The sequence below is a fragment of the Panthera uncia genome, assembly GCF_023721935.1.
Source record: "Panthera uncia isolate 11264 chromosome C1 unlocalized genomic scaffold, Puncia_PCG_1.0 HiC_scaffold_4, whole genome shotgun sequence".
Classification (NCBI taxonomy): domain Eukaryota; kingdom Metazoa; phylum Chordata; class Mammalia; order Carnivora; family Felidae; genus Panthera; species Panthera uncia.
In genome coordinates this window covers 47,524,276-47,545,900 of record NW_026057585.1, presented here as the reverse complement: position 1 = coordinate 47,545,900, position 21,625 = coordinate 47,524,276, and the positions used below count along the sequence as shown (strand labels likewise).

The following is a 21,625-nucleotide window of genomic DNA, read 5'->3' as shown; positions in this document are numbered from 1 at the left end:
TTGTTTAATTAGTAAAGGTCACTAGGATCAAACTTCCTATTTAGACATGAAGGTTTTCTCCCTAAATGGACTCAGGTTTAAAATGGGGAGGAGAGAAACTTACCTTGCCAAGATAAACCATTAAATGACTGCAAAATATCTAGGGATTAAGGTTTTATAAATAATTGAAAAATTGAAACAGTGCACAACCAAAAAATATGTTAACAGAGTAGCTATAAAGTACACAATAAAAATGGTAAAAATTATTGAAAGTTGACAACATATACAAAATCAAATAATGTTAACCAAATTCTTCTCATTCAGGATCTGAGTACTATATTTCAAACTTCCTTAAATTCAGTAATCTAATAATCCCATAATTATTACTCTCTTCTCCTTGAGAATTGCTTATACTTAATTAATATAATATTTAATTTCATTTGGCTAAAAAAAAGATAATTTTCAATCTTAAAAATAAGAATCTTAAAAGTTACTAATCAAGTTCAGATAACTATTACTACAGGGGTTTATAACTATTACATTCAATGTGATGAGAAATATTTAATTTTCCTTAGGGCCAGTAACAAATTTGTTGTGTTAACATTTCCATATAATAGCTATTTTTGCACTTGCATTTTTGCAAGTGCACATATTTTATAGTAAAACATAGTACACTCTTACCCCAGCTTTGAAAATCCCAGTGAAGTTCCAGATAAAAGTCACCTAGCTGAGAAACAAAATACAAATAATTACTGAATGCACCTTAATAAGCAGTCCTTCTATTTACTGAATATTTTACTTAAAAAAAAAAATCTACCATCATTAAAGATCTATAGACAGAAATAGAAAGTAGTTTAAAAGTTTGCAGTTAAAGAACAAAAACATATGATTAAATTACTTAAAACATTACAATAGCACATATTATTATACTTAACTACAAAGGAAAATATGCACCAACTATGGATTTTACAAGACCATTTTAACCACACAGGAATATCTGAAACTGACAGGCATTTAAATTTGCATCAATAAACAGTCAATTTTCCCAGCATAGCCAAAATAACAGTAACTATCGTTGTAAAAATAGCTCATAACTTTAGATGTGTTAAAAAATACAACTTCCAAAATGACTATTTGTGCAGCCTCATAATGGATTACGAAAATGACACACTGAAATAGAAACTTTTTTCTATAAAATGGTAACACAAGTTTACAAAATCTGAAATAATATGTCATCTTATGAGATGTATAGTAAAAGTCTGAATTTTACAAAGTAGAAGTTAAAAAGCAAAGCCTATAACTGTTAAGGAAACTACTGTGATCAAATATTCCCAAAAAAAATCTATCGCTTGAGATTAAAAAAAAAAAAAAAAAAAAAAAGGCATACTTAAGAGGAAACAGTTATCATAATAGGTCTATCTTTCTCCCACAGTTATTTCAGACATCAAAACTACAGTGTAAGAGAATAAGAGAAAACAAAGCTCTCTTCCTTTTTTGAGCCAACACACCCAGCTCCTACCATCGTGAAGATAATAAGAGTTTTGTTAGATAAAGAAGATGCTGTTCCCGCTAGCAGGTAGTGGCTTCAGCTCTTAGGGAATCTTTTATTGCCATTAATTATGGCTTACCCCCTTATTCTTAGATATCTTATCTAATTTGCTGAAAACAGTAATTCTTTATCTACCTTCCTAGTTCAAAGTAAATGGTACTTCCCTAAAATTAAATTTACACCTTATAATCAGAGTATTTTGTTTTATCATTATTGCTTAATTCAAACAGGATTTTGACAAACCATTTCTTAACTCTTAATAATCAGTAAGCATTAGACTGCATTTTTAAAAATGCCTTAAAGTACACTTACAATTACTCTTTAGGTACAAGATCAGCAAAGAGATATAGCCTACCTCTTTCAGGGCTTTTAATAATCGAGGTCGTTTTTCTTCAACACTTTCCCTGGATTGCTGCTTAAGCTTCCTTAAAAGAGCTGTAACTAAAATTTAAAAAGTTTCAATTTAAAATAACTTTCACCATGCTAGACTGTTAATTATAGCCCAATTAAAAAGACTTATAAAAAAAAAATTTTATCATGCTAGAAAACATCACTTATTTATTATACAAAGATATATATAGATATAGATACTATCTTAATAAGTTTAATAAAACTGTTATGAACCCCAAGGAAAATTGAGAAGAGACACCTCAACATGAACTTATATTCACACTAGTTTTCCTAGTTTTTAATTATCAGTAAGGATTTACATGAGTGAGCCAAGATTTATCAATCTCAGTCAGATGATACAATGTCCTATTATAACACTGATCTAAAAGAAGATCTCAAAGATCCCATTGGATATCACTTATATAAAAATGTAATTATTTGTAATTGTTACTGGGTGTATCTGTTCTTTTCTCACTAGAGACTGTACTCTCACACATCCCCACATAACAGAAAAAAATATAAAAATGGATCCTATTTTATCTGTGAAAAGCGTTTCCGAATCTAATAAAACCTGAAGCCCTCCATAGTATTTTCTTAATAGTTCAGATTGAGATTTAGCTACAATGCTGAAGTGCAACTCCAGCTTCACTACTTATTAGCTATATGTAAATGTGAACAAGTTACTTAATTTTCCATAATTTTCGTTTCTTTTTTTTTTTCACTTGTTAATTAAAAATAAAATAAAATCTCTGTGGAATTTATATAAAGGCTCAATATAAATTGGTTACTACTATGCCTGTAATTAAGTAAATATAATTTTTAGCTACTAGAATGAAGGTCTAAAACTGACTTGCAAAAACCAATCAACCCCTAACATGTATTGAAATAAGGGAAAATATTATACTTAAATGAAATAAACCTTACAAAAGATGAGAAGATGGAAAATATGCACTGAGGAAAAAAAATGTATATATCACTACATGCTGATTTCCTCCTAGTCCTGACATATTTTCATACATTATGTATATACATATGTATATGTACATGTATACATTCATATACATTTAAAAATGTTAGTTTTTACTATTTTATAGTATGTATTCTTATAAGCTACTTAAACCTTTATGTGGAATACAGAAGCAAAAGGTTAAAAAAAAAAAAGGGTGGCTCAGTCGCTTAAGCATCCAACTTCGGCTCAGGTCAGGATTTCAGAGATCGTGGGTTCAAGCCCCACATCAGGTTCTGAGCTGACAGCTCAGAGCTTGGAGCCTACTTCAGATTCTGTGTCTCCCTCTCTCTGCCCCTCCCCAGCACTCGGTTGCTCTCTCTCTCTCTCTCTCAAAAATAAACATTGAAAAAAAAATTTTTTTTTTTTTTTTTTTTTTTAAGTAAAAGGAAAGAAGACAGCAGTGAAAGCTTGGACGAGATTTGTTCTGTCCACACTGGCCAAATTAGGAAAAGCCCAGAGAAGAATCTGAAAATTAGTGTAATCTATTCTTACTTTTAACCACAGGTCTAACCAGAACCCCACTGTATTCAAAAAGCCAAAAATCAAAGAGCACATTTCAATTACTCAAGGTCTTTTGGAACAAGAGAAGAGGCTGGGACCTAGAAGCCAAGGAACACAGGACCTCATCTCAGTTATACACTAGCTCTGTGACCTAGGTTAGTAGTTTCCAAATACAAGTCTACATTTCAGTGCCAAACTCTCAACTTTCCAGTGATGTGCAGCAAAATGAAAAAGACTTAGAATCAGGTTGGTGTTTCTTCTTTATTTATAAGTTATATACTTTTTTTTCAATTTAAGGACTATTCTTTATACCATTTTTTGTTTCAAAATGTCTTTTTTAAATGAAATGGTGATCACAGAAGAAAGTAATTCTCTTTTTTAAAGCTCTTAGATGCTAGCGGTGGCTAGGTGACTCAGCCAGTTGAGCATCCAACTTTGGCTCAGGTCATGATTTCTAATTCCTGAGTTGGAGTCCCATGCCAGGCTCACTGCTGTCAGCGCAGAGTCCCCCATGGGGCAGGATCTCACCAACCAAGAGATCATGACCTGAGCCGAAATCAAGAGTCTGATGCCTAACCGACTGAGCCACCCAAACACCCCTAGTAGAATTCTTTTTATAATTCTTCTCCACTCAAATACTTTAATACTAAGCTCAAATACTTTAATCTTCCTTGCCTTCAAGGAAGGCAATTTGCCTTCAAATTCAAACAAACCTCTGTGAATGTAAAAAATGGAAAGAATTCAATTTGTAGATAGAAAAGATAGCTTAATGAAAAGCAGAAGCCACATATTTTTCACCAGGTAAATATACTGAACTGACTAAAGGCATGCACTAAATAATAATTAGATTAAAATGCCCAAACATTATTAAAAAGATAGTGACAAAGAGATTCTTGTTCTATGAAACTTCACACTAAAAAATAACACTGTGGTGGCGCCTGTGTGGCTCAGTTGGTTAAACATCTGACTCTTCATTTCGGCTCAGGTCACGATCTCGAGATTCATGGTTTCGAGCCCTGATTCGGGCTGTACTCTAGCAGCATGCTGCCTGCTTAGGATTCTCTCTTCCTCTCTCTCTCTCTCAAAATAAATAAATAAATTTTAAAAAATAAAATAAAACAAAATAAAATATCAATTCAAACCTTCTTAGAAACATACATTCAAAATGCAATTATAAAAAATGACCAATCTTTCGGGGGGAATCAGTATGTGTACTCCCATATTAGAAGAATCTCATTAGTGATGACTGATAATAAAGATAAAATTAGTTTTAGAGGATTTAAATGGTATTAGAATTCACACAAAGACTCCAATGAAGAACTCCAATAAACTACAACGTATCTTTCTCTTTCCTTCTTTTCCCATATAAACTATTTTTTAAGTATTCAGTACACCTAAATCTGGATCTTTCTGCCCTCTACTGCTTTCTATGCTCCAGAATAATTATTTCCCATTTCTTAGTTCTACCTAGATATACCACAGATAACTCAAACTCAACAAATCTAACATCAAATTAATTAAATCCCAGACTGATCTGTAATACTGGCCTGCACTGATCACTGTTCACCATGCAACCAGCATAAAGCAGGAAAGCAACATAATCCTAAATTAATTTTAAAATAAAATAATTCCTTTTTTAAATTTTTTTTTTTTTTTTTTAGTAATCACTACACCCAACATGGGGTTTGAACTCATGACCCTGAGATCAAGAGTTGCATGCTCTTCTGACTAAGCCAGCTAGGTGCCCCTCAAGTGAAATAATTCTAAAAAGTCTTAGATGAATAGTTTAGCATTATCTCACTGTTCTATAGCACAAAAACTTTAGCAGAAATCAGACCAAAAAAGAAACAGGTCACAGTTTTTTCTAATAATGTATAATATTAGATTATATTTTGCTAATTAGATATTTCAGTAATAATTTATAATATTAGATTATCTCTGATTTTTCAAATAATGTAACTTTCTATGCCCAGAATGTTTTAATGTAACACAAGCTATCAAAAACTTAAATCATAATACTTAAAACAATCTCAAAGACCAATTTATTTATTTTTTTTTTTAATTTTTTTTTTCAACGTTTTTTATTTATTTTTGGGACAGAGAGAGACAGAGCATGAACGGGGGAGGGGCAGAGAGAGAGGGAGACACAGAATCGGAAACAGGCTCCAGGCTCCGAGCCATCAGCCCAGAGCCTGACGCGGGGCTCGAACTCACAGACCGCGAGATCGTGACCTGGCTGAAGTCGGACGCTTAACCGACTGCGCCACCCAGGCGCCCCTCTCAAAGACCAATTTAACACCATTATAAACATATTCATATTTTTATATTAATATTTCTAAGTACTTAAGAGTTACATATTAATATTTCTAAATACTTAAGAGTAGCATAAGAGTTGTTAGCTTTATTATCCTTTAAGTTAGCAGTTAAATATTTCCATTTCATGTGATGGGAAATGATTTTTTAAAACCACTGAAGAGTTATGGATATATAATGATTCAATGATTGACAATGGAATACTATTCAGAATGTGTATCCAAGCCATCACTCTATAGAAGAAAATCACTTTAAAAGCAAACCTCAACTACTATGGGGCTCAATCTTTTAAATTAAAATCCAGTAACTGATTTTCCAGGAAAACTATTTCTTGGACTACCCAATAGTCTATAATTCCTCAAGAGCAGAGACCATGTTTTCATTCTCTACATCTTACTCTATATACATGCTTTATAGTAAGGACTCAGTAAAAATTCACTGACTCTAAATAAAAGTTATTGGGATGCCTGGGTGGCTTGATTTCAGTTCAGGTCATGACCTCACGGTTCATGAGATGAAGCCCTTCAATGGGCTCTATGGTGACAGCACGGAGTCTGCTTAGGATCCTCTCTCTCCTCTCCCTCTTTGGCCCCTCCCCCGCTCACTCACATGTTCACTTGCTCTCTCTCTCTCAAAATAAATAAATACAAACATAAAAAAAAAGTTATCACTTCTCAGCCTTTTGGCTAAGATCAAGTGCAAAACAAAAAAGTTATGTGAAAGCCACAAAAGTCTCAGTGTAAGTCAGAAGCCCAGGAATCTATCTGGTTTCCTCTCCATTCTGCTAATGGCTTAGAAACATCAGAGAAAGTTTCTTCAGACTGGTTGCTGCAACTTTGACTTTATTCTTAGTTTATTAGATCTGTATATTTTCATCTTTTCCCTGACATAATTCTAGAATTAGTATGGTTTCTTACTTTCATAAGGGCTTCTTGATGTTTGTCCAGAAAGGACAATAAATAACAAAAAATATATATACTATATAATTGTTAAATCATCACTATTCTATCTCATTAAATCTTAAGCCCAAATGTAACTTCACCATTAAAAGTTGCTCAAAGTGTTCAGAAAGTCCACAAACATGTACTATGTGGATTACATAAAAGCTAAAGCATAAGAGCCCAAAATGTAGCATCAAATAGAACTAAATCCATGGTAACATTCTGAGAGTGTTCAATGTTATACACTTCTTTTAATAAACTGCCCAATTTTTTTTACCGTTCCTTCCACAAGGCTAGATTTAATTATTTTCAGCCTCAAATTATAAAAAGATATTACCAGAAAAATAATATTCTTATTCATCCAGATTGAAATTTTATAGAATTTTCAACTATTGAGATGTGCTTGACATAAATAAGACCTGTATAAGTTGAAAAAAGAAAACTTAGGAATAGGGGAGGTAGAGTAACTGAACACTCCGTATACTGTGAGAAAATACGTGACTTTTTTTTAATTCTCAAAGACTAAAACAAAGAGATTTGCTTCTCACTTTCAGCACAGCCTATACCCAGCGATTAAAGCAAAAAGATAACTGTTATAACACACTGTGATTATTTTCAGTTCCAATTAATGTTCCCATATAACATAGTTGCCAAAAAGGACAGTTGGGTCTCAGTGTTTTTAAAAATACTTCATACTGAATAAGTAAAACAATGGAAAAATATCAAGAGCAGAATACTGTAAAAGAAGAAAAAATAATAACATACTTTTAAACATGATTCCTCAATTCTTTTTGTGTACTACCCAATATTCAAGTTCCTAAGTCATGAACAATTCACATACAAGTTTACAAATAACTACAAACCTTTCATACTATGGAAAGTTACCCTAAATGAAAATTATGTCAAATGAAATCACTTCATATTTTTAGCATATATATCAACAACATAATTTATGTTGCTTACTCATCTGTCTATCTCCATAGCTGATGGCTTCCGCCAGCGGGCTCCATCCCTGAGCATTTTTCACCTTTACTGGAGCATTATGAGCCAAAAGTAAATGAGCACATTCTGAAACATAAAGTGGTAATAATATCAAAAATCATGCAATTTTTAGAATCTCTAAATATAAAAATCATTTAGGAATTTAAGAAACAAATTTAAGGGGCGCGTGGGTGGCTCAGTTGGTTGGGCATACAACTTCGGCTCAGGTCATGATCTCATGGTTTGTGAGTTCAAGCCCCACATTGGACTCTGTACTGACAGCTCAGAGCCTGAAGCCTACTTGGGATTCTGTGTCTCCCTCTCTCTCTGCCCCTCCCACTCACGCTCTGTCTCTGTCTCTCTCTCAAAGAAAGAAACAAATTTTAGCATAAATAGATCTATAAAATAAACACTGTATTATGGAGAAAAATAATTTTTAAAAGCCCAAAATATCTAAACAAGATTATTTCAAAACCTTAGATCTCAGATTCAAGGAGTCTCCATGCTATTACTTAAAAATAAATTGGATCTCTCTACAAGGAAGTATTATGTTCCTTAATAATTGTTCCCAAGAATATTCTAAAAATATTTTCATAGCCTAAAGATAACAAGATCCCCAAAAGTAATTTAAATCAAATTATCTATTAATCAAGATCAAAAGAGGACGTGTATGTATGGAATGTCAAATGGAAACTTCCTAATTTATTTCAGAAAAAAATGTGCTTTCAAAAAGGACCAGTAATGTTTCCATAAACACTTCTTTTCAAATGTTACGATTCTTTTACTTCAAGAATAAAACCCAAAAGAGGAAAACATCTGTTTATGATTACAAGAACAAATCTGGACAGTCTTTTTTTTTTTTTTTTTAATGTTTATATATTTTTGAGAGAAAGAGACAGAGAATCTGAAGCAGGTTCCACACTATCAGCGCAAAGCCTGACCTGGGACTCGAACTCACGAACCCTGAGATCATGACCTGAGCTGAAGTCTGACATTTAACCAACTGAGCCACCCAGGTACCCCTGGACAGTCCTTCCAGTAGTCAAAGTAAGTCTAAGGTATAATCCTTTCTATAGGTTGAGGATATTCTTCTTAAAAAGTAGAAATAAGAAGTATATTAACAGGCAAAAAATTCAAAACTAAGGCTCATGGGAAATTTAGGATGGCTATCCATTCTAAATTTCCTAAATGAACGATTCATTCATTCAATCCATCATTCAGCAAATATTAACTAAGTCCCCGTTATATGCCATTTCTAAGCACTAAGTCCTGGATATAAGCAGTGAGAAAAAAGATAAGGATTTGCTATCAGAAAGCTTACATCTTGGGGTGCCTGGGTGGTTTAGTCAGTTGAGCGTTCAACTCAATTTTGGCTTGTGTCATGATCTCATGGTTTTGTGAATTCGAGCTTTGCGTTGGGCTCTGTGTTGGCAGAGTGGTACCTGCTTGAAATTCTCCTTCTCTCTCTCTGCCCCTCTCCTGCTAGTACTCTGTCTCTCTCAAAATAAATAAATAAATTTTAAAAAGTGAGAGACCGCTTACATCCTTTGTTAGAAGAAAATAAGTAAACTATTAAGAAATATATATATATATATATATATCAGTTAATGGTAAGTGCTCTGAAGGAAATGAGTGTTATGATAGTGTGATGTAGGTTAACTGAGGTGGAAGAAGAATGTGATTCCTAGTCATAGAAGGAATAACTATATTAGCACACAGCACTAGGAATAACTATACTAAATTTTATTAAGATAAAGTAAAATAGAAATTTCACAGAGGTATTTAGGAGCATCTGTAGCAGTGTATAAGAATACATGGATAAGAATGTTTATTTTAGCAGTTTATAATGGAAAATACACTGGAAACTAAGTGAATATCCATCATGTGAGAATGACTGATTAATAGGATGCATCTACACCACTAGAGTAATATACAGCCATTTTTTTTTTTTTTATTGTCCATTTGGGCTTTATTGGTTCACATAAGGAGACAACTAACAGTTGCTGGTGTTTACCGAACACCTACAGCATGCCAGCTACTAAGCGCTTTATTTCTATTAATTCATTAATCTTTATTAACCCTATGAAGTAAGTACCATCGTTATCCCTGTTTTACAGTTGGGGAAACTGAGGTCTGGAATCCTTTTTTTTTTTTTTTCAATATATGAAATTTATTGTTAAATTGGTTTCCATACAACACCCAGTGCTCATCCCAAAAGGTGCCCTCCTCAATACCCATCACCCACCCTCCCCTCCCTCCCACCCCCCATCAACCCTCAGTTTGTTCTCAGTTTTTAACAGTCTCTTATGCTTTGGCTCTCTCCCACTCTAACCTCTTTTTTTTTTTTTTTTCCCCTTCCCCTCCCCCATGGGTTTCTGTTAAGTTTCTCAGGATCCACATAAGAGTGAAACCATATGGTATCTGTCTTTCTCTGTATGGCTTATTTCACTTAGCATCACACTCTCCAGTTCCATCCATGTTGCTACAAAGGGCCATATTTCACTCTTTCTCATTGTCACGTAGTACTCCATTGTGTATATAAACCACAATTTCTTTATCCATTCATCAGTTGATGGACATTTAGGCTCTTTCCATAATCTGGCTATTGTTGAGAGTTATACAGCCATTTTTTAAGAACAGTGTCATATTAAAGGACAAAGCAACCAGGTTTGTGTTTCTAATGTGATTCAATATAAAGTTCAAAATGTCACCTATGTAGTAGTTTGTCCAGAAAAGTTTAACTTGAATCTAATCAAATCTTGATAGCTAATTTTCAATTTGAAGAAAGATACAAGGAATAAGTTAAATCACATCATGAGAAAATAATCAGGCAAATCTGAGATGGAAGGACATTCTACAAATTGACTGGGCATGCAATTCAAAAAGTAAGGTATAAAGGAAGAAAAAAAAGTAGGCAAACTTTTCTATATTAAAATAATGTGATATAACAACCAAATGCAATGACTAAACCTCAATTAATTGAGTTTTGACTCAATATAAAGGACATATAAAGGACATTTTTGGAACAACTGGAAAAATTTAAATATGGATTAGATATTAGAGATTATAATAATATTAATTTTCTTAAGTGATAAGAATATTGTGGTTATGAAAGAGAATGTCCTTATTCTTAGAGATGCATGCTAAGGTATTTGGAGGTAAAATGTCATGATGTCTATGTGAAACTTTCAAACGAAACAGAAAAAATAATATATATAACACTAAGAGAAAGACAAAGCAAATCTGACAAAATGTTATCAAACACTGAACCTAGGTACAGAGTATCTGAATGTTCATTGTGATCGTATTTCTGTTTTTCTGAATATATGCAATTTTTCATAATGAAGCACTGAAAGAAAAAAGAATGGAAACAAGACATTTTTATTTTGTTTAACTTTTTAAGTAAGCTTTACACCCAACGTAAGGCTTGAACTCATGACCCTGAGATCAGAAGTCACATGCTCTACTAAATGAGCCAGCCAGGTACCCCAAAAGACACATGTTCAAAAAGAATGAATTTAAGCCATCGCAACAGATATAAAAGAATGTCCACGTTGTACTGCTGAATGATATCATGAATCTGCTCACGCAGAAGTGTATTATGATCCCATTTTTTAGAAAATAACTTAATTACCTTTGTAAGTATGTGTTTAGATTCACATACACTTTTATATGTAATAATAAACATGGGGAAAAGTATGGAAGAATATCCAGCAGATTGCTAACATGTTTACTGAAAGAAGAGAGGTAAGAGGGGCAGAAGCTAAGATGGCGGTATAGTGGGAGGAACTTAGGTTTGCCTCGTCCCTCAAACACAACTAGATAACTATCAAATCATTCTAAATACCCAAGAAATTTACCTGAGGACTGAAAGAAAACACTGCACAACTGGGGGAGGGGGGGCATACTGAGGAGCCCAGAGAAGTGGTTTGGGGTTGAAAAGGACTGCAGGTGCTGGGGAAGGGAGGGAGCCCTGGTCATAGAGAAAGACAAGAGAGTGGAGTGAACAGGAATAAGCACAAGGAGAATACTTCCCCAAAGCCATTGGCTGGGAAAACAAAAGGGGCTGATTTTCATGAGTTTTTGCAAACAGCAGGGCTCAAAGACTGGAGTTTTGGAGCCCTGTGGGCTTGGCTGGGATAGAGACCTGAGGGCACTGCCCTACTTCTGGAGAGAAGTCAAGCAAGCAACCCCAGGGCAGACAGTCCAATCTGAGGATTGCCTAGAGCACATGGAGGGAGACTGTTCCCTCTTCTTGGAGGTATCTGTGACAGGTGTCATTGCCTCTCTGTGAACAAAGGAGTTAGTGAGTGTCATTTCACTCCTCCATCCCTCAGCATAAGTGCAGAGGCACCTACTGAGGGTGGCTAACTGGGAAAATGGCTCTTTAGCCTGCTTCAGTCCAAATCCCATGCCGCTGCATGCTGTCGTGACTACCCTTCTGGGTCAAACCTGCATCTGTCCCAGCACAGTGAGACCCTCACCCGGAAGACCAATACAGGCCCTGCCACACCAGGTACCTAAAGTTTGGAGTTTTAAAAGTCATTAAGTTTGGCTGTGATAGAGCCCAAAGTGCACAGCACTGTTCCAGACAAGCAAGCAAACAACCTGGAGACAGTGTGAAAACAGCAATCTGAAAAACACCTAGGATGCATGAGGGGAAATAATGCACTCTACTGGGAGGGCTATCCTGAGGACAGCAAGCATGGGATCCCCTCTCTGGGGAAAAAGGTGCTGGCTGGTGCCATTCCCCCCCACCCCCCTCCCCACCCCTCAGCATAAACCAACTTCAGTAAATAGCACAGTGTCAACACTGTCTGCTTAACCTGATTACAACAGGTCCCCAGCCCCTGTGTTCTGCTGGTACTGCTTTTCTTGGGCAAATGTGCCTAAGGACCACAGCAGCAGGCCCCTTCCCCACAAGACCAGCACAAACCCTTGCATGCACCTCATCTATTGACCAAAGAGTTCCGCAAAGCTTCAGTTCTAGTGGAAATAGCATCAGGTCTCATTTAACAGGCAGACCACAACACACCTATTAAAACTCTGGCCAAGATCCAAACACTGTTTATTGCAGGCAAGGAGAGCCTCTGCAGATGACTGACCTAAGGGAGAGAGCAGCCAAAATACAGCAGCAGAGTGCACACAGCAAACACCAGAGACACTTCCTGAAGCACCAGGCCCTGGACATTAAATGACCTCTTCTTCATAAAGCCATTAAACACAGGAACAGGAAACACAACAGGATTTTCTAACACAGAGAGAAGACAGAGACCAAGACAAAATGCCAAGCCAGAGGAATTCATCCCAAAAGAAAGAACAAGAAAAGGTCATAGCCAAAGATTAAATTGAAACACATATCATATGCCTGATGCAAAATTTAAAGCAACAGTCATAACGATACTAACTGGACTTGAGAAAAGCATGGAAGACATCAGGGACATGACTTACCACAGACATAAAAGAGCTAAAAAACAAGTAGGCAAAAATGAAAAAAATGCAGTATCTGAGATTCAAAACTAATTGGTTGTAATGACCACAAGGAAAAAAGCAGCACAGGAATGAACAAGTGATACAGAAATGGAATCATGTAAAATAATGAAGCTCAACAAAAGAGAAAGAAGAATGATGTATCACAGGAATAGACTTAGGGAACTCAGTGACTCCATCAAACTTAGTAACATTCTTATCATAGGAGTCCCAGAAAAAGAAGAGAATGAAAAGGGAGCAGGTTTACTGGAGGAAATAACAGCTGAAAACTTATTAATCTGGGGGGAAAAACAGGCATCCAAATCCAGGTGGTAGAGAGAACTCCCATCAAAATCAATAAAAAGCAGGCTAACACAAAGACATATTATAGTTAAATCTGCAAAATCTAGTGATAAAGAAAAAATCCTAAAAGCATCCAGACAAAGGAAATCCCTAACTCACAAGGTAAGACCCATAAGGTTAGTAGCATATCTCTCCACAGATACTTGGCAAGCCAGAAGGGAGTGGCATAATATATTCAACATGCTAAATGAGAAAAATCTGCAAAGAAGAATACTCATTCAGATCAGAAGGAGAGATAAAGAGTTTCCCATACAAACAAAAACCAAAGGAGTTCATGAACACTAAATCAGCCCTACAAGAAATGTTAAAGGGGATTCTTTGAGTGGGATGGAAAGACCAAAAGTCACACAAGACTAGAAAGGAACAGAGAAAATCTCCAGGAATCATGACAAAACAGGTAATAAATCAGCACTAACACATATCAATAATTACTCTGAAATTAATGGACTAAATGCTCCGATCAAAAGACCCAGGGTGTCAAAATGGATAAAAAAAAAATAAAAAGCAACCATCTATATGCTGCCTACAAGAGAATCATTTTAGACCTAAAGACACCTGCAGATCGAAAATGAGAGGATAAATATTTATCATGTAAATGGTTGTCAAAAGAAAGCAAGAGTTACAATACTTATATCAAACTACATTTGTTTAATGTTTTATTTATTTTGAGAGAGACAGAGTGAGACAGAAAGAGAGAAAGAGAGAATGTGGGTGAGGGGCAGAGAGAGGGAGAGAGAATTACAAGCAGGATCTGTGCTCCCAGCACAGAGCTCAAAGCAGGGCTCAAATTCATGAACATGAGATCATGACTTGATCTGAAATCAGGAGTTGGACGCTCAACTGACTGAGTCACACAGGTACTCCCAGACAAGCTACATTCTAAAACAAAGACTGTAACAAGAGATGAAGAAGGGCACTATATCATAATAAAGGGACTATCCAACAAAAAGATGTAACAATTGAAATAGTTATGCCCTCAAATTGGCAACACCCAAACAGATAAAACAATAACAAACAAAAGAGGTGCTTGGGTGGTTCAAGTGGTTAAGTGACCAACCCTTGATTTCAGCTCAGGTCATGATCTCACAGTTCCAAGGTTTGAGCCCCAAGTCAGACTATGCACTGACAGTGTGGAATTGCTTGGGATTCTTTCTCTCTTTCTCTCTGCCCCTCCCCAGCTCACACGTCTGCTGTCTCTCTCAAAATACATAAACTTAAAAAAAAAAAAAAAACATAAAAGAACTCATTGATAATAATACAATAATAGTAAGCAACTTTAATACCCCACTTACATCAATGGACAGATCATCTTAAACAGAAAAACAAGGAAATACTAGTTTTAAATGAAAAACTAGCTTTAAATGATACACATTCTTTTCAAATGCACATGGACCATTCTCCAGAATAGATCACATACTGGGTCACAAATCAGACCTCAATGAATACAAAAAAATTGAGATCATACCATGTATCTTTTCTGACAACAAAGCTATGAAACTTGAAGTCAACCACAAGAAAAAAGTGGAAAGACCACAACTACATGGAGGTTAAAGAACATGCTACTAAAGAATGAAGGGTCAACCAGAAAATTAAGGAAGAAATTAAAAAATACATGTAAACTCATAAAAATGAAAACACAGTCATCTAAAACCTTTGGGATATAGTAAAACAGTCATAAGAGAGAACCTATATATAGCAATACAGGTCTATGTCAAAAAGCAAGAAAAATCTCAAACAACCTAACCTTAATAACAAAGCTATAAAAAGAACAACAAACAAAACCTACCAGCAGAAAAAGGGAAATAATAAAAATTAGAGCAGAAATAAATGATATAGAAACAAACAAAAAAGCAGAACAAATCAATTAAACCAGGAGCTGGTTCTTTAAAAAAATTAATAAAATTAATAAAAATATTAATAAAAATTAATAAAATCTTGCCAGACTTATCAAAAAGAAAAGTAAAAGGACCCAAATGAATAAAATAATAAAAGAGAGAAGAGAAATAACAACCAACACCACAGTAATACAATTATAAGAGAATATTATGAAAAATTATATGCCAACAAATCAGACTATCTGGAAGAAATGGAAAGTCTTAGAAACATATAAAATACTAAAACTAAAACAGGAAGAAATAGAAAATTTGAACAAACTGATAAAAAGGAAAGAAATTGAATCAGTAATCAAAAATCACCCAACAAACCAAAGTCTAGGGCCGGAAGGAATTCACAGGGGAATACTACCAAACATTTAAAGAGTTAATACCTATTCTTCTCAAACTGTTCCAAAAAATAGAATTGGAAGGAAAACTTCCAAACTCATTTGATGAGGCCAGAATTACCCTGATTTCAAAACCAAAGACTCCACTAAAAAAAGAACTACAGGCCAATATCCCTGATGAACATGGATGCAAAAATTCTCAAAAAGATACCAGCAAATCATATCCAACAGTACATTAAAAGAATCAGTCACCATGATCAAGTGGGATTTATTCCTGGCCTGTAAGAGTAGCTCAATTTTCACAAATCAATCACTGTGACACATTAATAAAAGTAAGGATAAGAAACATATGATCCTCTCATTAGATGTAGAAAAAGCATTTAACAAAGTACAATATCCATTCATGATAAAAACCTTCAGCAAAGTAGAGATAAAGGGAACATATCTCAACATAGTAAAAGCCATATATGAAAATCCCATAGCTAGTATCAGCCTCAATGGGGAAAACCTGAGAGCTCTCCTTCTAGGGCCGGGAACAAGACAGGGAGGCCCACTCTCACCACTGTTATTTAACATAATACTGGAAGTACTCACCTCAGCAATCAGACAACAAAAAGAAATAAAAGGCATCTAAATTGGCAAGGAAGAAGTCAAACTTTCACTGTTTGCTGATGACATGATACTCTATATAGAAAACCCAAAAGACTCCACCAAAAATCGCTAGAACTGACCCATGAATTCAGTAAAGTCACAGGATACAAAATCAACATAGAGAAATCTGTCCCATTTCTGTATACCAATAATGAAGCAGCACAAAGAGAAATCAAGGAATCAATCCCATTTACAATTGCACCAAAAACCGTAAGATACCTAGGAATAAACATTACCAAAATGGTAAAAGATCTGTACTCTGAAATCTATAAAACACTGATGAAAGAAATTGAAAATAACACAAAGAAATGGAAAGACATTCCATGCTCACGGACAGGAAGAACAAATATTGTTAAATTGTCTATACCACCCAAAGCAACCTACACATTTATTGCAACCCCTATCAAACTACCACCAGCATTTTTCACAGAGCTAGAACAAACAATCCTAAAATTTGTATGGAACCACAAAAGACCTCAAAGAGTCAAAGCAATTTGAAAAAGAAAAGCAAAGCTGGAGGCATCACAATTCTAGACCTCAAGTTATGTTACAAAGCTGCAGTAATCAAGACAGTATGGTACTGGCACAAAAACAGACACATGGATCAATGGAATGAACAGAAACCCCGTAAAAAGACCCACAACTATATGGTCAACTAATCTTTGACAAAGCAGGAAAAAATACCCAATGGAAAAAAGACAGTCTCTTTAAGAAATGGTGTTGGGAAAACTGGACAGCAATATGCAAAAGAATGAAACTAGACTACTTACTTACACCATACACAAAAATAAATTCAAAATAGATGAAAGAACAAAATGTGACACAAGGAACCATCAAAATTCTAGAGAAGAATGCAGGCAGATACCTCTTTGACATCAGCCACAGCAACATCTTACTAGACATGTCTCCAGAAGCAAGGGAAACAAAAGCAAAAATGAACTACTGGGACCTCATCAAGATAAGATGCTTCTGCACAGCAAAGGAATCAATCAGGAAAATTATAGAATAGGAGAAGATATCTATAAATGTCATATCTTATAAAGGGTTATATCCAAAAGTATATAAAGAACTTATTAAACTCAACACCCAAAAAACAAACAATCCAGTTAAGAAACAGGCAAGAGACATGAATAGACATTTTTCCAAAGAAGACATCCAGATGGCCAACAGACACATGAAAAGATGCTCAACATCACTCATCATTAGGAAAATACAAATCAAAACTATGATGAGATACTACTTCACACCTGTCAGAATGACTAAAATTAACAACACAGGAAACAACGGATGTTGACGAGGATGTGGAAAACAGGGAACCCTCCTACACTGTAGGTGAGAATGCAAATTGGTGCAGCCACTGTGGAAAACAATATGGAGTTTCCTCAAAAAGTTAAAACTAGAACTACCCTATGATCCAGCAATTGCAAGACTAGATATTTACTCAAAGGATACAAAAATACTAATTTAAAGGTATACATGCACATCAATGTTTATAGCAGCATTATCAATAACCAAATTCTGGAAAAAAACCCAAATGCCCATCGACTGATAAATGGATAAAGGAGATGTGGTGTGTAATTATGTGTATGTATACACACACACACACACACAATGGGAATATTAGTCATCAGAAAGAATTTAATCTTGCCATTTGCAATGATAGGGATAGAGCCAGAGACTATTACGATAAATGACATAAGTCAGTCAGAGAAAGACAAATACCATATGATTTCACTCATATATAGAATTTAAGAAACAAAAGAGATGAACAATAGAGGGAAAACAAGAGAGAGGCAAATCATAAAACAGACTCTCAACCAAGGAGAACAAACTGAGGGTTGCTGGACAGTGGGATAGATTAAATGGGTGATGGGTATTGAGGAGGGCACTTGCTCTGATGAGCACTGGGTATTGTATGTAAGTGATAAACCACTAAATTCTATACCTGAAACAAATATTACAGTGTATGTTAACCAGAATAAATAAAAACTTGGAAAAAACTAAAAGGAAAGAATTTTTTTTCAGTGAAAAAGAATTTTATAAATAAATAAACAAGTAAGTAAGTAAAATGGATTCTCCCTTCAAGAAACCTAGCATCAAGTTTTATGCAAATAAGTGTGTATGTGTGTACATATAAAGAAGTTAGAGGAACATAAACATTCATAAAGATCTATGAACTTGTACAACTATTTCATGATAAACTTTTGAATGAAAACAAAAATATAGCATAGTACTGTATATAGTGATTTAACTTCATTAAAAACAAACTAATCCCCTCTGTTATATAAAAAAGAAGGAAGATGTGCAAGGATACCCACTAGGCTAATTTTTTTTTAAGTTTATTTATTTATTTTGAGAGAAAGTGTGTGTGTATGGGGGGGGCAAGGAGAGGGAGAGAGAGAGAGAGAGAGAGACGTCCATTCTCACCACTGTTGTTTAACATAGTGTGAGAAGTCCTAGCCTCAGCAATCAGACAACAAAATGAAGTAAAAGGCATCTAAACTGGCAAAGGAGAAGTCAAACTTTCACTTTTCACAGATGACATGATACACTACATGAAAAACCTGAAAGACTCCACCAAACAACTGGTAGAACAGATACATGAATTTAGCAAAGTTTCAAGATATAAAATCAATGTACAGAAATTGGTTGCATTTCTACATACCAATAATAAAGCAACAGAAAAAGACATCAAGGAATCGATCCCATTTACAATTACACCAAGAATCATAAAATACCTAGGAATAAACCTAAGCAAAGAGGTAAAAGATCTGTATGCTGAAAACTATAGTAAGTTTATGAAAGAAATTGAAGAAGACATGAAGAAATGGAAAAACATTCCATGCTCATGGATTGGAAGAACAAATATTGTTAAAATGTCAACACTTCCCAATCTATACATTCAATGCAATCCCAATCAAAATTACACCAGCATTCTTCTCAAAGCTAGAACAAATAATCCTGAAATTTGTATGGAACCACAGAGGACTCTGAACAGGCAAAGTGATGTTGAAAAGGAAAACCAAAGTGGGAGGCATCACTAAATCCCAAACTTTAGCCTCTACTCCAAAGCTGTAATCATCAAGACAGTATGGTATTGGCACAAAAACAGACACACAGACCAATGGAATAGAAGAGAGAACCCACAACTAGACCCACAAATGTATGGCCAACTAATCTTTGACAAAGCAGGAAAGAATAACCGATGGAAAAAAGTCTCTTTAGCAAATGGTGTCGGGAAAATTGGACAGCAACATGTAGGAATGAAACTGGACCACTTTCTTATACCATACAGAAAAATAAACTCAAAATGGATGAAAGGCCTAAATGTGAGACAGGAAACCATCAAAACCCTAGAGAGAAAACAGGCAACAATCCCTTTGACCTCGGTCGCAGCAACTTCTTACTTGACAGGTCTCTGACAGCAAGTGAAATAAAAGCAAAAATGAACTATTGGCACCTCATCAGGATAAAAAGCTTCTACACAGCAAAGGAAAGAAATCAACAAAACTAAGTGTCAACCAACAGAATAGGAGAAGGTATTTGCAAATGACCTATCAGATAAAGGGTTAGTATCAAAACTTACCAAACTCAACACCTGAAAAACAAATAATCCAGTGAAGAAATGGGCAGAAGACATGAATAGACACTTTTCCAAAGAAGATACCCAGATGGCTAACAGACACATGAAAAGATGCTCAACATCCCACGTCATCAGGGAAATACAATCAAAACCACATTGAGATCCATCTCACACCAGTCAGAGTGGCTAAAATTAACGACTCAGGAAACAACAGATGATGGCGAGGATGTGGAGAAATGGGAACCCTCTTGCACTGTTGGTAGGAAGGCAAACTGGTGCGGCCACTCTGGAAAACAACGTGGAGATTCCTCAAAAAATTAAAATAGAATTACCCTATGACCCAGCAATAGCACTACTAGAATTTATCCAAAGGATACAGGAGTGATTCATAAGGGCACATGAACTCCAACGTTTATATATAGCAGGGCCATCAACAATAGCCAAATTATGGAAAGAGCCAAATGTCCATAAACTGATGAATGGGTAAAGAAGATGTGGTATATTTATACAATGGAATAGTACTCAGCAATGTAAAAGAAAGAAACCTTGCCATTTGCAACAACGTGGATGGAAATGGATGGTATTATGCTAAGTGAAATAAACCAGTCAGAAAAAGACAGATATTGTATGTTTTCATTTATATGTGGAATTTGAGAAACTCAGCAGAAGACCATAGGGGAAGGGAAGAAAAACAAATTACAGAGAGGGAGGCAAACCATAACATACTTCTAAAGACAGAGAACTAATAGTTGATGGGGGAGGGAGCTTGGGGGAGAAGGGAAAGTGGGAAATGGGTATTGAGGAGGGCATTTGTTGGGATGAGCATTGGGTGTTGTATGTAAGTGATGAATCACAGGAATCTACTCCTGAAGCCAAAACTACACTATATACACTGTATGTTAGCCAACATGACAATAAATTATTATTTTTTTTAATATATAAATGCAACAAAGAAGCTGGGCCTTAAGGAATATGGATAAAATGAAATTATGAGGAACAGAAATCACATATAAATAAGCAAGATTTATAAAGGTAATAAAATACAAAGAGAGAGAATAAGATAAATAGGACAGTGCAAACAAAAGAGAACATCCAGACACACTCTTATGAGAGTGAGAAATCATAATAACCCTAGAGTTATTTCAGACAAAAAATTTAAAACTGCAGATCCAAAAGAATGAATTAAAAGTTGAAGCAACTGATCTGAAGAACCTTTCTATGATGTCTAACCAAAAGGATAAGAAAAGATTTCTTTTCTATTTCTTCTTCTAAAGATTCCTGAAACCTTCTTTAAGTATGATGTTCTTTCCATTTCAGTTCAAATCTATAGTTCAACAACTTCCGAGCCTTAAAGGCCAACATGGTCAACAGACCCAGAAATACAGAAAAAAATCAGATTTCAATAGTGAAAAGAACAGTTATTAAGTTAAGATGAATGACAGAGGTAAATAAAAGTGCAAAAGTCCTGGGGTACTTCTCTTTAAATCAATCAACAAATATTGTTTGGGTACCCTGAGTAATTTTACTGTGTTTACAAATAAGTATACAAACAGCAAGTGCTCCTCCAACAATGAATCAGTAAAGGTACAGTACATTTCTCTCTGAAGAAGAAGATGAAATGGAGTGGCATAGACTGAACAATGGTACCATGCAAAATTAAATTACAGAATTAATA

The 21,625-nt window shown here is 35.0% G+C and overlaps 1 protein-coding gene across 1 annotated transcript in view; it reads right to left on the bottom strand.

The window, feature by feature from the left end:
- Window positions 1–21,625, bottom strand: part of ANKRD13C (ankyrin repeat domain 13C) — a 94,989-nt gene that overhangs the window by 42,502 nt on the left and 30,862 nt on the right. Inside the window, exons 3-5 of the mRNA XM_049617017.1 lie at window positions 7,646–7,750; window positions 1,884–1,969; window positions 661–706 (exon numbers count right to left, since the gene is read on the bottom strand). Of these exons, the coding sequence (XP_049472974.1) occupies window positions 661–706; window positions 1,884–1,969; window positions 7,646–7,750 (237 nt within the window). The remainder of the gene's footprint in view (window positions 1–660; window positions 707–1,883; window positions 1,970–7,645; window positions 7,751–21,625) is intronic.